Genomic DNA, 15,000 nt, shown 5'->3' on the forward strand with positions numbered 1-15,000 from the left:
CTTTCTTTCTTTCTTTATTTCCTTCTTCTTCTTCTTTCCTTACTCTCCCTCCCTCTCCCCCTCCTCTTTCCTCCCGGTTTCCCCCTTCCTCTTTGGTAAGTCTCCCTCTTTACCGCCACTCGACTTCGAGCCTGAAAATGCCAAGTGTCTAATTATCAACACAATTTAGAGCATCTTCTTCGCGGGACAAATAGATCGCAGGATGCCATCTCATTCCTCCCCATTAAAGAAGCGAGCCTGAAAAAAAAAAGATCTCTCGCTCTTTCTCTCTCTCTTTTTTTCAAATCTCTCTGTTTCTGTGTCTCTCTGTGTCTCTCTTCCCTCCTTATCCTTTTCTCCTATCCCCCCCCTTTCTCTGACTGTCTCTCTCTCTCCTTTCTGCCTCCTCCCCCCCTCCCTTCCCTTCTCTTTCTCCCCTCCCCTCCCTTCCCTTCCCTATCTCCCCTCCTCTCCTCTCCCTTCCCTATCTCCCCCCTCTCTCCCTTCTCCTCTAACCTCCCTCCCTCCCTCTTCCCCCCCGCCCATCCCCCCCACCCGCATCGCTATTCTCGTCCGAATCGCTGGCCATTGCTGCCCCTCTGTCTCTCACGTGGTGGGCGCCGCAAAACCTTTACGACTGGCCGGCCGCAAGTAGGTTCTTGGAGCGCGTTTGAAAATGACTCGGGGTTTGCGGCGGCTTCTCGTTTTAAGTCTCGGCTGGTCGCGCGCGTTGGGGGAGAGAGAGGGGGGAGAGAGGGGAGAGGAAAAGAGGGGAGAGAGGGGGGAGAGAGGGGAGAGAGAGGGAGACAGAGGAGGAGAGATGGGGAGAGATGGGGGGAGATGGGAAGGAAGAGAGAGGGAGACAGAGGGGAGGGGAGAGATGGGGAGAGGAAGAGGAAGAGAGGGGAGAGAAGGAAAGGGAGAGGGGGAGAGATGAAGAAGGGACAGAGAGGGAAGGAGGGTAGATGGAGAGGAAGAGAGAGAGAGAAAAAGAAAAGAGAAGGAAGGAAGAGTGATGAAGAGGAACAGAAAGGGAAAGAAGAGAGAAGGAAGGAGAAGAAAAAGAGAGAGAGAAAGAAGAGAGAGGGAAGGAGGAGTGATGGAGAGGGAGAGAAAGAGAAGAGAAAGAGAAAAGAGGAGGAGAGAGGGAGATGCTTGGGGGCAGAAGACCCGCGGCACCACCTGTCCAAGCTTTATTTCCGATACAAACAATGAGATTCGAGCGACAGGTGTGTCTTTTCATGTGAGGGTCGGGATGGGGGTTCGGGTAGGGGGTTCGGGTAGGGGGGGTAGAGGTGGGGAGGTTGAGGAGAGACAAGGAGAAGTTTAATGTTCTTTGAATTTACTTCGGAGCAGGCAGTAACTGGTCACTTGTTTTTTTCCCCCTCTTGTTAAATGTTCTGTCTGTATGTTACTTACTTTCTTTCTTTCTCTCATTCTTTAATTTTCATTCTCTCTCTGCGAATCATTCTGACTTCAAGCTAAACAAAAAAGGAAAACGCATTCAATAAAACAATAAAAAGACGCTGACATACGATACTCCCACAGCCGAGGCGAAAACGAAAAACGAAAAGCCATTGACAAGGCAATTTCGAGAGCATCAAGACCACCTCTTCGCCCAAACTTCGAGAAACATCCATGCATATTTCATTTCACTACAAATGAAAGGCCGATCAAAAGAAAGGGGAAAAAGAGAAGAGAGGAGGGAGGGGAGAGAGGGAGGGAGAGAGAGAAAGATTGATTGATTGATAGATAGATAGATAGATAGATAGATAGATAGATAGAGAGAGAGAGAGAGAGGGGGAGAGAAAGAGAGAGAGAGAGAGAGAGAGAGAGAGAGAGAGAGAGAGAGAGAGAGAGAGAGAGAGAGAGAGAGAGAGAGAGAGAGAGAGAGAGAGAGAGAGAGAGAGGAGAAAGACCGTAATATCCGCCCCGTCAACACGGAGACCACAAGACGCCCTCGAGGGTATTTTGCTGACATTCTGAGGGGACTCAAGGAGAGAATGAAGACGTTAAGTCACGCCTCTATACACCCATCCTCTACCCGTATCCCTCACCCAGTAACCGCCTCCCCCCCCCCTCTCTCTCTCTCTCTCTCTCTCTCTCTCTCTCTCTCTCTCTCTCTCTCTCTCTCTCTCTCATTTCCCTCTTATTTATCCTTCTACTCTTCCTCTTCTTTCTTCCTTCTCTTCTTCTCCATCCCCCTTATACCCTTTTCCATCCAACTCTCTCCCTCCCTCCTTATTCCTCTACAATCCCCTCTTGCTCATTCTACCCCTTCGCCTTCCATCCCTCAACTCCCCTCCCCCTCCCTCCCCCATAACCAATTTGTCCCCACCTTCCTCCGCACCGACTCATTACCCCTCCCTCTCTACTACTCCCCTTCCCCCCTTCCCTCAGCCCCCTCTCCCCCTCCTCCCTTCCCTCAGACCCTTCTCCCACTCCTCCCCTTCACAAAGCCCCCTCTTTCCCTTCCCCACAGCCCCTTTTCCCTCTCCTCCCCTCCCCCGCAGCCCCTTCTCCCCCTCCTCCCCTTCCCAAAGCCCCATCCTCCCTTCCCCCCTCTCCCCCTCCTCCCCTCCCCCTTCTCCTCTTCTCCCCTCCCCTCCCCTCCCCATCGGATTCCCAACCGGATTTACCGACGCCGCGACCGAATGAATGTCCGGACTTCCCCTCGCGTTAACGGCCACTTCGCTCCCGCTCGAGTCGGATGCCCGAAATGCCTGCACACTCCCCCCCTCCCCCTTTTCCCCTCTCTTCTTGCTCCCCCCCTCCCCCTTTTCCCCTCTCTTCTTGCTCCCTCCCTTCCTTCTCTTCCCCTCTCTTCTTGCTCCCCCCCCTTACCTCTCTTCCCCTCTCTTCTTGCTCCCCCTTAACCCCTCTTCTTGCTCCCTCCCTTCCTTCTCTTCCCCTCTCTTCTTGTTCCCTCCCTTCCTTCTCTTCCCCTCTCTTCTTGCTCCCTCCCTTCCTTCTCTTCCCCTCTCTTCTTGCTCCCTCCCTTCCTTCTCCTCCTCCTTCCCTTTACTCTTAACTCCCCTCCATTACTCTCATTCCCCCACCCTCACCCTTAAAGAGAGAAAGAGAGGGAAAGAGAGAGAAAGAGAAAGAGAAAGAGAAAGAGAAAGAGAGAGAGGGGAGAGAGAGAGAGAGAGAGAGAGAGAGAGAGAGAGAGAGAGAGAGAGAGAGAGAGAGAGAGAGAGAGAAATAAAAAAAAAATCATAGACCATCGACACTCACCTGCGCTTCAGCAACAAGAATGGAAAAAAAAAAAAAAAGTTAACACCCCTCCACCCTTAAAATGACTAGATACTCCCTCTTCCTCTTACCCCCCCTCCCCTTCAGCAGACAGACACCCCCTCCCCCCATGGGAACTTTAGGCCTCAACCTGCCCCCCCTCCCCCCTCCCCCCACCGCCTTCAGGCAAGAACATGGATTTCCCTTCAAAATTAGCATAAATTTATTTTTACGTCAAACCCTCGCTCCCTCCCCCTCCCCCTCCATCCCCTCCCCCCATCCTACCCTTCATAAAAAAGTATGAGAAATAACAATATGCAAAGCTGTTTATGCTAGGCTGGCCTGTGGTACCTTGAAATAATATTATATATTTTTTTTTTTACGTAAAAATTGCGATAACTTATGCAAATGGGTAATATTGATGAAGATTGTGAGAATATGATGATGATGATGGTGGTAGTGGTGGTGATGATGATGATTGATGATGATAATGATGGTGATGATGATTATGACGAAGTGATGATAATGATGATGGTGGTGTTGTGGTGATGGTGATTATGATGATGACGATGATGACGACGACACAGCAATCAACAACAATTACATTACAATCAATAACAATAAACTATTCATAATAAAAATACCAATCATACCAATAAAAAAAAAAAACATAAACACAACTAGATCTAATAAACGCAAATGAACCGTTGGGGGAAAAATGTATAATAATTTATATGAATCCTAATCACTTTAATTATAATCTCAGCAATTCGCAAAATTAATATCTTAATGAACCACGAATCCAGCACAAAAAAAAAAAAAAAAAACAGGCAGATAACACCTTTATGAGAAAAATTATCGAAACATTTTAAAACGGTTAATTTCATATGGAAAATGGAGCGCCGGAAAAAAGAGGCTTATGTGTATTATGGAAACCGTGATTAATTTGGTAAATAAATTATGAGTAGACTAAAGCCATAACAAAATAATGAATAAGTGAATACACAATATTATATTTCTCTCTATATCAATATTTAGCTGTGTCTGATTGTGATTGTGTGTGTGTGTGTGTGAGAGAGAGAGAGAGAGAGAGAGAGAGAGAGAGAGAGAGAGAGAGAGAAACTCGCACACAACATACACACCGGATATTAAAAACAATAAATAAACAAAAATTCCAACAGCATTTTATGAAAATCAGAACAAGCACAGCATACAATATCAGATCCAATCTAACCGAAGCACACACATACATACATACACACACACACACAGAACAAGAGAAACGTCGAGCGAGAGAGAGAGAGAGAGAGAGAGAGAGAGAGAGAGAGAGAGAGAGAGAGAGAGAGAGAGAGAGAGAGAGAGAGAGAGAGAGAGAGAGAGAGAGAGAGAGAGAGAGAAAGAAAGAGAAAGAGAAAGAAAAGAGAGAGAGAGAGAAAGAGAGAAAGAAAGAAAGAAAGAGAGAGAAGGAAAAAAGAAAGAGAAAGAGAGAGAGAGAAAGAGAAAGAGAAATCGAGAAAGAGAACGAGAGAGAGAGCGAGAGCACTGTCGCCAGATCACCATCAACACCTGAGTGGAGCACACAATAGCACAGTGTCAGATCAAAGGAGCGACAAGGAGGAATGTGCGCATGTAGTAGCCAGGATACATGCAGTTTCACTTGAATATTTTTTAAACGGTATTTAGATTTTTTTTTTTTTTTTTTGGGGGGGGGGTAAAGAGGGGATAGGATGGGCTTTAGAAGAGGGAGAAAGGAATGGAGGGAGGGAGAAATGTTGGTTTGATTTTGAAATTATGCCAAATGACCGTTGCAATAACTATGACACTAATAACTATAAAGATTAATAGTAACAACAACGACAATAACAACGAATATTAGTACTACTACAATTACTACTACTACTACTATCACTAATAATAATGATAATAATAACAAACATTATCATCATTACCAAAAAATAATGATAATAATAATAATAATAATAATAACAATAATATTCGTATTACCCAAAAAACAAGAAATGGAAAAAAACAATACAAAGAATAAAAATCATAAACAACAGAAAGAGAACGAACAAACAAGAAAATTAAGAACGAACAAAAAATACGAAAGATTCTCTTCTCAAATAAATAAATAGATAAATAAATAAAGAAAAGAAAACAAACATAGAAGAGAACACAAGGAACACGAGAACGAAAGAGAAAGAGAGAGAGAGAGAAATAGAGAAATAATAGCCAACATTATCCTCCGTAAATCGAATGTAAACACCGTGAGAGGGGACTGGCAAACACACTCGGATATAACCCTTCCCCCCCCCATCCCCCTCGCCCAAGCCCACTCCGCCCCCCCCCTCCCCCTTCACAAACACTGTTTCCCTCCCTTTCGTCCCCTTTTCTTTATCTATTCCCTTCCCCTCTCTTCCCTTCAATCCCATTCGCCCCCTTTCTTCTTATTCTTCCCCCCCCCCTTTTTCCACTTCTTCCCCGACCCCCACACAAACATTACAAACCCCTCCCCACTTTCCCCCTAAATCCTCCTCCTCCCCCTTTCCTCCCGTCTCCCTCTCCAAATTTCCCCTCCCTTCCCACCCCCTCCCTCCCACAAGATGTTCCTACCCCCCCCCACCACACCCCACCCCACACCACCCCTCCCACAAGATGTGCCTAACCCCTCCCCCCTCCCACAAGATGTTCCTAACCCCCCACCCCCCACCCCCCACACCCCCGGCGCATAAACACTCGGCCTAATGAAGCCTCGAGACCCACTTGGACAGCACGGGGGAAAACACGTAAGACTTCCGCCCAGGTGTTACCTTTGCGGGGGTTCCTTGGGTAAGTCTGCGGGTAGAGGTGGGGGTAGGTGGGTTGGGTTGGTTAGGTGGGCGGGTAGGTGAGTGGGTTGGGTGGGCGAGTAGGTGGGTGGGTATGTGGGTGGGTTGGGTGAGCGAGTAGGTGGGTGTGTAGGTGGGTGGGTATATGGGTGGGTTGGGCGAGTAGGTGGGTGGGTGAGCGAGTAGGTGGGTGGATTGGGTAGATGGGTAGGTGGGTTGGTGGGTGGGTTGGGTGAGTAGGTGGGTGGGTGAGCGAGTAGGTGGGTGGGTTGGGTGGGTTAGATGGGTGGGCGAGTAGGTATGTGGGGTTGGTGGGTTGGGTGGGTGTGTAGGTGGGTGGGTTGGATGGGCGAGTAGATGGGCAAGTAAGTGGGTGGGTTGGGCGGGCGAGTAGGTGGGTGGGTCGGGTGGGGTTTGTTTTAGCTGAGGTGGCGTTCGGTATTTGTGGATATTTTCGTTTCACTTTTGTATTTGTGTTCTCTCTTTTGTTTTCTGTTCTTTTGTCCTTGTCCTCTCTCCTTCTATCTTTCTCTTTCTCTCTTTCATAAAGGGGGGGGGTTGCAAGCAAGGAAGAGAAAGAGAGAGAGAAAAAGAGTGAGAGAGAGTGAGAGAGAGAGAGAAAGATAGAGAAATAGAGAGAGAGGGGGAATAGAGGAAGAGAGTGAAGAGAGACAAGAGAGAGAAGAAAGAGAAGAGAGAGAGAGAGAAAAAAGAGATATAAAAAGAGAAGAGAGAGGGAGGAAGAAAGAGACGAATATCAATATACAACCTCACCCCCAATATCACCAATACCCATTTCCCTCCCTCCCTCCCTCCTCCCACCCTCTCCCCCTCCCCCTCTCAACAACCCACAAGGCGATTAGTGCTTTCTCGGCGCGGCGCACGAACAAACACACGTACATCACTGCCTCACGCTTCAAAGAAAAGCCAAAGCCACTTCCTACTGAATCGGTGTTTGTTGACGAAAGGGGACCGCCATTAGCCTCGATAAATATAGGGCTTCTTATCTATCTGTCTGTCTGTCTGTCTGTGACGTTTTCTCTGAGTGTGTCTGTGTGTGTGTGTGTGTGTGTGTGTGTGTGTGTGTGTGTGTGTGTGTGTGTGTGTGTGTGTGTGTGTGTGTGTGTGTGTGTGTGTGTGTGTGTGTGTGCGTCGGTAGGTAAAACAGTCTACCTCCCCCCGCCTTTTTTTTTTTTTTAATCCATGCTTCCTAACCCCCTCCCCCCTTCCCCCTATCCCAAAGCCGATCCCAATCGAAGGATCTTAATTATGATTAGCGCCATTACGAGAGCGGCCGAGACGGAGCGCCGCCGCGGGTTAATCACGTGATCATTTCCTCCCTCAATGACCCCGGCTCCTGTTATCGTCACTCTGCTTCTAATCAAGTCGGCGGGTATCATCTCCCTCGTTCCGTTACTCGTGTTTTATCATCTCCCTTGTTGTTGTTGTTCTCCCTTCTCTCTATTCTCTCTCTCTCTCTCTCTCTCTCTCTCTCCACCTTCCCTCACTCCCTTCTTCTCCCTCCCTCACTCCCTTCTTCTCCCTCCCTCCTTCCCTGTCTCTCCCTTCCTCCTTCCCTCTCTCCCCCTCCCCTCCCTCCCTCCCTCTCCCTCTCGAATCCCCTTTCTTCTCTCCATTTTCCCCCCTTTTCCTCCGTCTGGCTTGATTAAACGACCAGACTTTTACGACAGGAAGGGGTGCTCGCCCCCCCCATCCCTCGACTACTCACCCCCCCACCCCCTTAAAATCTGAAAATTGACTCTCGTTCCTTTCCCTATAAAAAACAATCCCCTCTTTTCATTTTCTTTTCCCTATCCACACCATATACTCATTAATCCTCACTCTAGCCTCGTACCATACCCACCATATTCTTCTACTCACTATACTTTCATTAAATATGCACAACAAATATTCCTCTATCATCACCATTTCGTCATTCCATCCACATACTATATCGTCATGTGAAATACACTATTTCCTCATTCGGTGTTCACTACACTCCTCTTATGCTCCCTATATCAAACCACACTATCACCACTATACCCCTCCCCCTCATCATCACCCTATCCACATCCTCCCTTGCCTCCACTCCACCACCATACCTCTCACTACCTCCCCAAACTCTCACCCACCTCACCATACTCTCTCCGAACTCTCACCCCTCACTATCTCCTCCTCAAACTCTCATCCACCTCACTATACCCATCATAACCTCCCCAAACTCCCTTTGCCTTCTAAACCCTCACCATACCCCTCACCATCTCGCCATCCGAACGCAGCTTCCCATCTTCCGGAAGGCGAGAAGATAAATATCATCTCAGATCTGAATCTTTTTCCCTGAACTGAATCTGGCAATTTTTAATGCACCTCTTTCTCTCTCTTCGTTCTTTCTCTTCTCTTCTTCTTTATTTTCTTCTTTCTTGGCTGAGTCTGAGAGTTTATCATTGTCATTGATAACGGTGACATCATCGTCATTATCGTCACTGGTTTTGTCATCATTATCTTTTTTGTTATCATTAATGTTGTTGTTGTTATTATCCTTGTCATCTTTGTCATTATTATCCTTGTCATCTTTGTCATTATTATCCTTATCTTTGTTATTTCCTCGTGTTTTTTTCTTTTTTTCTTCTTCCTTGGGATCTCTATTTCTCTCTCTTTCTCTTTATTCTCTTTTCGTTTCTTATCTTATCTTTCTCTTCCTTCACTCTTCCCCCTCTTTCCTCCAAATAACTAATCTCCCTCCCACTCTTACTTCTTTCTCCTCGGTTCCCTTCCTATCTTCCTACCTCCCTTTCTTCAACCTTCTTTCCTTCCTTCAGTCCATTCATCTACAAAGCCCCCTCCCTCCCTCTCTCCCTCTCCCTCTCTCTACCCCCTCACCCTCTCCATCTCCCTCCCTCTCTCTCCCCAACCCTCCCTCTTCCTCTCCAACTTGCTCTATCTTGCCTTCTTGCAACTCTCCCTCCCTCCCACTCTCCCTTTCACAAAAGCAATAGAGGAAGTGGAACACAAAGTTGCACAACACACCACACTATCTGTCGAACTTTCTTCAGAGGCAAAACTAGCCCATCACGGTGTGTGTACAAGAGCGAGATAAGAACCGCCGGCCAAATTACTACGTATCTCTTTTTTTTTCTCGTTGGCAAAATGTTGTCTGTCAGAGAGAGAGAAAGAGAGGAAGGGAGAGAGAGGGAGAGAGAGGGAGAGAGAGTGAAAGAGAGAGAGAGAGAGGGAGGGTGGGGGAAGGAAGGAAGGAAGGAGGGAGGGAGGGAGGGAGGGAGAGATAGAGAGAGACAGCAAGAGAAAGAGTAAGATGAAAGAAAGAAAAAAAAATGAAACAGAAAAGCATAGACATTCACATTTAAACGTACCAAAAGAGAGAGAAACACAACAGCAACAACAACAAAACAAAGAAAAAAGTGAAGAACATGCAAAACGCCCCCCTCCTAAAAACTCAGCACCTCAGCCGCATTAAAAGGAATAAAGGGGGGGGCGGGTGGGGGGTGGCAACGAAAGCCGGGATTTAATTGGCTACCGGCAATTGAATTACGGCCGCGATTGGTCCAATGCTGCAAGAGGGGGGGGAGGGGAGGAAGAGGAAGAGGGGGTGAGGGGAACGGGTGGAGGAGGAAGAGGAGGGAGAGGGAATAGGAGGAGGCGAAAAAGAGACAGAGGAAGAGGAAAAGGATGAGAGGGAAAAGAGACAGAAGAGGAGGGGGTAGAGGATGGGAAAGAAAGAAGGATGCGAGAATAAGCGGAGAGGAAAGAACAAGGAGAAGACGGAGGAGAAGGGCGAAGAGGAAAAAAGAAAGGGAACGAAGGAAGAGGGGGAGCAGGGTAAGGAAAAAAAGGGAAAGCAGTGTGTGGGGGTGGGAGGGGGTGGGGGGGGTCCAAATCATCTCTTTAGTGTAAGCTCATTAAGAATCCCGTGGTGCGACCGGAGGTCCTTGTCACTCGGAACCTGGATATCTCGAGGCGAAATTTTTCATTTGTTTTGATCTTGTTTCCAGTCGGTGTCTCTTGTGCTCTTCCTCCGCTTTGTCTCTGTCTCTTATTCTCCACTTCGTGTTTCTGGTGGATGTCTCTCTCATGCTCTTTCTCAATGCGTCTCTCTTTCTCTCTCTTCGTAGGAGTAAGTGACTAACCATCTCCCCTTCTCTGATCCTTTCCTAATCCTCCATTCCTTCTCTATTCTCCCCCTCTACGCCATTTCCTCCCATTCCTCCCCTTTATTCTAGTATCTTTATTCCTCCTCTTTTTCTCTTCTCTCTTTATCTTACTCCTTCCTCCATTTCCTTCTTCCTCTTTAATTCTCCTTTTCATCCTCCTGCCCATCCTCTCCTCTTCTTTATTCTTTACTTCCTTCCCTTCTTCCTTCTTTCTCTCTCTCTCTCTCCCCCTCCCTCTCCCTCTCTCCCCTCCTGTGTTCAAATCCCTCCCTCTCCCCCTCTCCCCCGCCCTCCCTCCTTCCTTCCCTCCCTCCCTCCCTCCCCCCTCCTGTCTTCAAATCCCGAACTCCAGACCCAAGATTGTTCCGGCAACTGTCTTGGAACCTCAAAGCCAGTGCGAATCAAAGAAGCCCCAGCCCCACCTTGGCCAATTTCTCTTGGCTTGCTGTGTCTCAAAGAAAGAGACGACGCTCCCTTTTTACTTTTTTTTTGGGGGGGGGGGGAGGGGAGGGCTTTTGAGGGGGTTTCTGTCTTCCTTTGTCTTTTTTTTTTTTACTCTCTCTCTCTCTCTCTCTGTTTTCTATATTATTTATCATCTCTCTCTCTCTCTCTCTCTCTCTCTCTCTCTCTCTCTCTCTCTCTCTCTCTCTCTCTCTCTCTCTCTCTCTCTTCCTCCCTTCCTCTCTCTCTCTTACCCACACACACACGCTCACACACCAAATCAACCTTCACCAACACAAACTTTACAAAAGACCACCACACACAAAAAAAATAAATATACATGTGCATTAATGAATCTAAAAAAAAAACACACACACGAAAAAAACACACACTCACCACTCGCCTTGGCATTTCGCAGGGCGGGCATCGAGCGAGTTGAGCGAGTGGACCAGCTTCCTCGTGCCTCGCACCGGGCGACCCTGACCTCGTGCCCGGTTCATCTCCAGGTAACCGGGGCACGCCGGACACTGCGACTTACCTGCGATCATTATGCAGCGAGGGAGATGTTGTTGGGTGTTGTATGTGTCTCGAGTTTCTAAATGTACAGGTACGTAGGTATATATATATATATATATACACACTGTTACACGTACACGTACACGTATACGTACACGTACATGTACACGTTCACGTATACGTACACATACACGTACACACACACACACATACACACACACGCACACACACACACACACACACACTATATATATATATATATATATATATTATATATATATACATATATACACAAATATATATACATATATATGTCACTTCTGTCCCCATGTCCTCTTCCCTCTCCTCTTTTCAGTGTCTAATCCGACGCCTCTGTTCCCTTATCCGCGTGCGTAATGATCCGGCTTGATGTTGCATGTATTCACTCAACATAAACGAGTCTCACATTCACTTAATCGGGGCCATTGATGTATCCAGTCACGTGTCCGATTCCGATTCTGATTCCTTTTTTTTTTTCTTCCGTTTTTTTCTTTTTCACTTTAATGCTCGCTCGTTCGGTCTCGTTTGGTAGCCACTCTGATTTTCCACTTAAGAGGCATGTTCTGAGTGCCCGGTTTGCACACACCAGGGGGGAAGGGAGAGGGGGGATAGAAAAGGAGTGAGGGGGGTCGGGTGTGGGGTCAGGGGGTTGAAGTCTCATTTTCTTCCTCTTGACTTCCAGTGCCAGAGAGAGAGAGAGAGAGAGAGAGAGAGAGAGAGAGAGAGAGAGAGAGAGAGAGAGAGAGAGAGAGAGAGAGAGAGAGAGAGAGAGAGAGAGAGAGAGAGAGCAAATGGCACTCGTCGACCGAGTTGCCATTCTAGCGTGCCCCAATAGAGGGCGTGTGAGTGTGTATATGTGTGCCTGATGCGTTTGTGAGTGTGCGTGTTTGTATTTTTCTTTGTGAGCCTACGTTTGTACATGTATCATCATGAAGATATATATATATATATATATATATATATATATATATATATATATATATATATATATAAACACATAATATATATACATACATATATATATATAGAGAGAGAGAGAGAGAGAGAGAGAGAGAGAGAGAGAGAGAGAGAGAGAGAGAGAGAGAGAGAGAGAGAAAGCAAGCGAGAGAAACAGAGAGAGAGAGAGAGAAAGCAAGCGAGAGAAACAGAGAAACAGAGAGAAACAGAAAGACATGGACACAAAGAGGTTGTTCCCAGTCTAATGATATAGCCAGTAGATCGAAGGCCCTACATATATGGCTTTTACGACAGCTTCGCCTGACTCGACCGGGCGAAGTTCGTCTGTTTGTGTTGGAGTGAGACGGTCACATCGATAGAACATTTTATATCATATATTCTGTATCTGCGTTCGTGTGTGTGTGTGTGTGTGTGTGTGTGTGTGTGTGTTTGTGTGTGTATAAAAGTGTGTGCATGCCTCTGTGTGTGTCTGTATGTCTATCAAACCGTTACAAATATAATATCCACCTGGTTTTAAAACATTACTTAATGATATTCAATATACAATACACTTCAAAAAGGCTTACATAATGGCAGTATTTCTCCCTCTCCGTCAGTCACACGTTTCGTCAGCTTACCTGGGAAAAAAAGAGATAAAGAAAATGTTAATCATCGACCAAAACACACCTTAACTAAATTATAAGAATCGGAATAACAATATAACACCAACGAACAAGAAGAACTGAACCACGGACAAAAAAAAAGACCACCGCTACAAGCAGCCCCCGAAGCGAATGGAAATAAAAATAGGACGGAAGGGAGAGGGAGAGGGAGAGGGAGAGGAAGAGAAAGAAAAAAAGAAAGACAAGAAAAAATAAATAAAAGCAAAGTACCAACCACTCTGCAAAGCAAACAAGATTCCGTCGAAATACAAAACGCATCCAATAAACAAAAAATAATAAATAAATAAACCATATAAAATCCCCCCACCCCCCCTTCCGCTGAGAAACGGGGAAAACAACATCAACTCATTCCGACAGACACACGGTCTAAATTTCGTGTTCTGTGAGATGTTTTCGAGAAGAGAGGAAGAGGAGGAGGGTGGAGGAAGAGAAGAAGAGGAGGAAGAGGAGAGGTGGATGAAGAGAGGAAGAGGAGAGGTGGATGAAGAGAGGAAGAGGAGAGGTGGATGAAGAGAGGAAGAGGAGAGGTGGATGAAGAGAGGAAGAGGAGGAGGGTGGAGGAAGAGAGGAAGAGGAGGAGGGTGGAGGAAGAGAGGAAGAGGAGGAGGAGGAGGGTGGAGGAAGAGGTAGAGGAGGACGAGGACGAGGAGGAGGATGAAGAAAGTGAAGGAGAAGGGGGGAGGAGGTGGATGGAGGAAGGTAGAGGAAGTGGAAAAGAAGAGAAGAGAGGAGGAGGGTGGAGTAGGAAGAAGGGAGGAGGAGAAGGGAAGAGAAACAAAAGACAAACGACAAAAAATAACCAAAAATGAAAGATGAAATAGGAAGAACAAGTAACGGAAACAGGAAGAGGAGGAAAAGAAGAGAAGGCAAAAAAAATCATTGTGTTTCCCCCAATCTAAATAATTTACGGCACGAAGCTCGACAAGCAAAAGGCGTGAAGGGAGAGAGGAAAAAAGAGAGGTGAGTGAGAGAGAGAGAGAGAGAGAGAGAGAGAGAGAGAGAGAGAGAGAGAGAGAGAGAGAGAGAGAGAGAGAGAGAGAGAGAGAGGAAGAGGGAGAGAAGGAGAGAGAGAGAGGGAGGGGGAGAGAAAGAGAGAGAGAGAGAGAGAGAGAGAGAGAGAGAGAGAGAGAGAGAGAGAGAGAGAGAGAGAGAGAAGAGAATGGGGGAATAGAAGGAATGAAGGAGAGGAAAGAAAGTGACGGGGAAAAACGCTTAGAATCAGAAAGCAAATAAAAGAAAAAATATAGAGAAAAACAAACGCACAAAAAATGAATAATTGAACAAAATCGCCAAAAAAAATCTTAACAGAAATAAAACTAAATAAAGTAACAATCTTGAAAAAAAGGAAATCATAAAACATAAACAACAATATAAAACAAAAAATATTCAACGACCTTAAAAAAGACAAACACGAAGACAAAAACTACAAGCAACACAACCACAACACAAATATTCAACGACCCCAATCCCGAAAACAACATCAGCAGCAGCAACAACAACAACAACACCACCGACAAACAAACATCCTTCTCTGCCCTTCATTCCCGCCTCGCTTATCCAAACCATCCCCATTCCACCGGAACACGGAACGACCGGAACGACCGGAACGACTGGAATGCTAGGTCCGCCAGAGAAGGAACGAAGGACGAATGGAACGAATGAAAGGAAGGAAGGAAGGAAGGAAAGGCAAAGGAGGAGAGGGGGGAGATGGGAAGAGGGATAGGGAGAGAGAGAGAGAGGTAGGGGAAGAAGGGGAAACGTTGGAATGAACCCTCGGGTCAGGCAGATGGATGCTGCACATGGGGAACGCAGCGGAAGGAATGATTCTCGCAACTGGACCGGGGAAATGAAACGCTTGGGAGGCTACAAATGGAATGTGGGGGGTGGGGGGGGAGGGGGAGAGGAGGGAGTAAGGGATAGGGAGATGAAGAAGACAGGGATGGTAGAGGCAGGAGCAGAGCAGGAGAAAGTGAGAAAGAGAAAGAAATTTTCTTTATAATGCATATATATACATAATATATATATATATATATATATATATATATATATATATATATATATATATATATATACATATATATTTTTTTATTTTAATATATAAGCATATATATATATATATATATATATATATATATATATATATATATATATATTTATATCTATATATCTATCTAT

At 46.2% G+C, this 15,000-nt stretch overlaps 1 protein-coding gene across 6 annotated transcripts in view; it reads right to left on the reverse strand.

Annotated features, from left to right (window-relative positions):
• Positions 1–15,000, reverse strand: part of LOC122262266 (uncharacterized) — a 456,008-nt gene that overhangs the window by 306,855 nt on the left and 134,153 nt on the right. The window contains exon 2 of one of the 6 annotated variants that reach the window (XM_086533850.1): positions 12,582–12,780. The exons of the other annotated variants lie outside the window; for them this stretch is intronic. Coding sequence (XP_086389976.1) covers positions 12,772–12,780 — 9 coding nt within the window. The 3' untranslated portion in view covers positions 12,582–12,771. Of the gene's footprint in view, positions 1–12,581; positions 12,781–15,000 lie in introns of those variants that run through there. 6 annotated transcript variants of the gene reach the window in all.

Source organism: Penaeus japonicus, unplaced genomic scaffold (genome assembly GCF_977035675.1).
Source record: "Penaeus japonicus unplaced genomic scaffold, GWHDUDI00000001_assembly GWHDUDI00000040, whole genome shotgun sequence".
In the NCBI taxonomy this organism is placed as follows: Eukaryota; Metazoa; Arthropoda; class Malacostraca; order Decapoda; family Penaeidae; genus Penaeus; species Penaeus japonicus.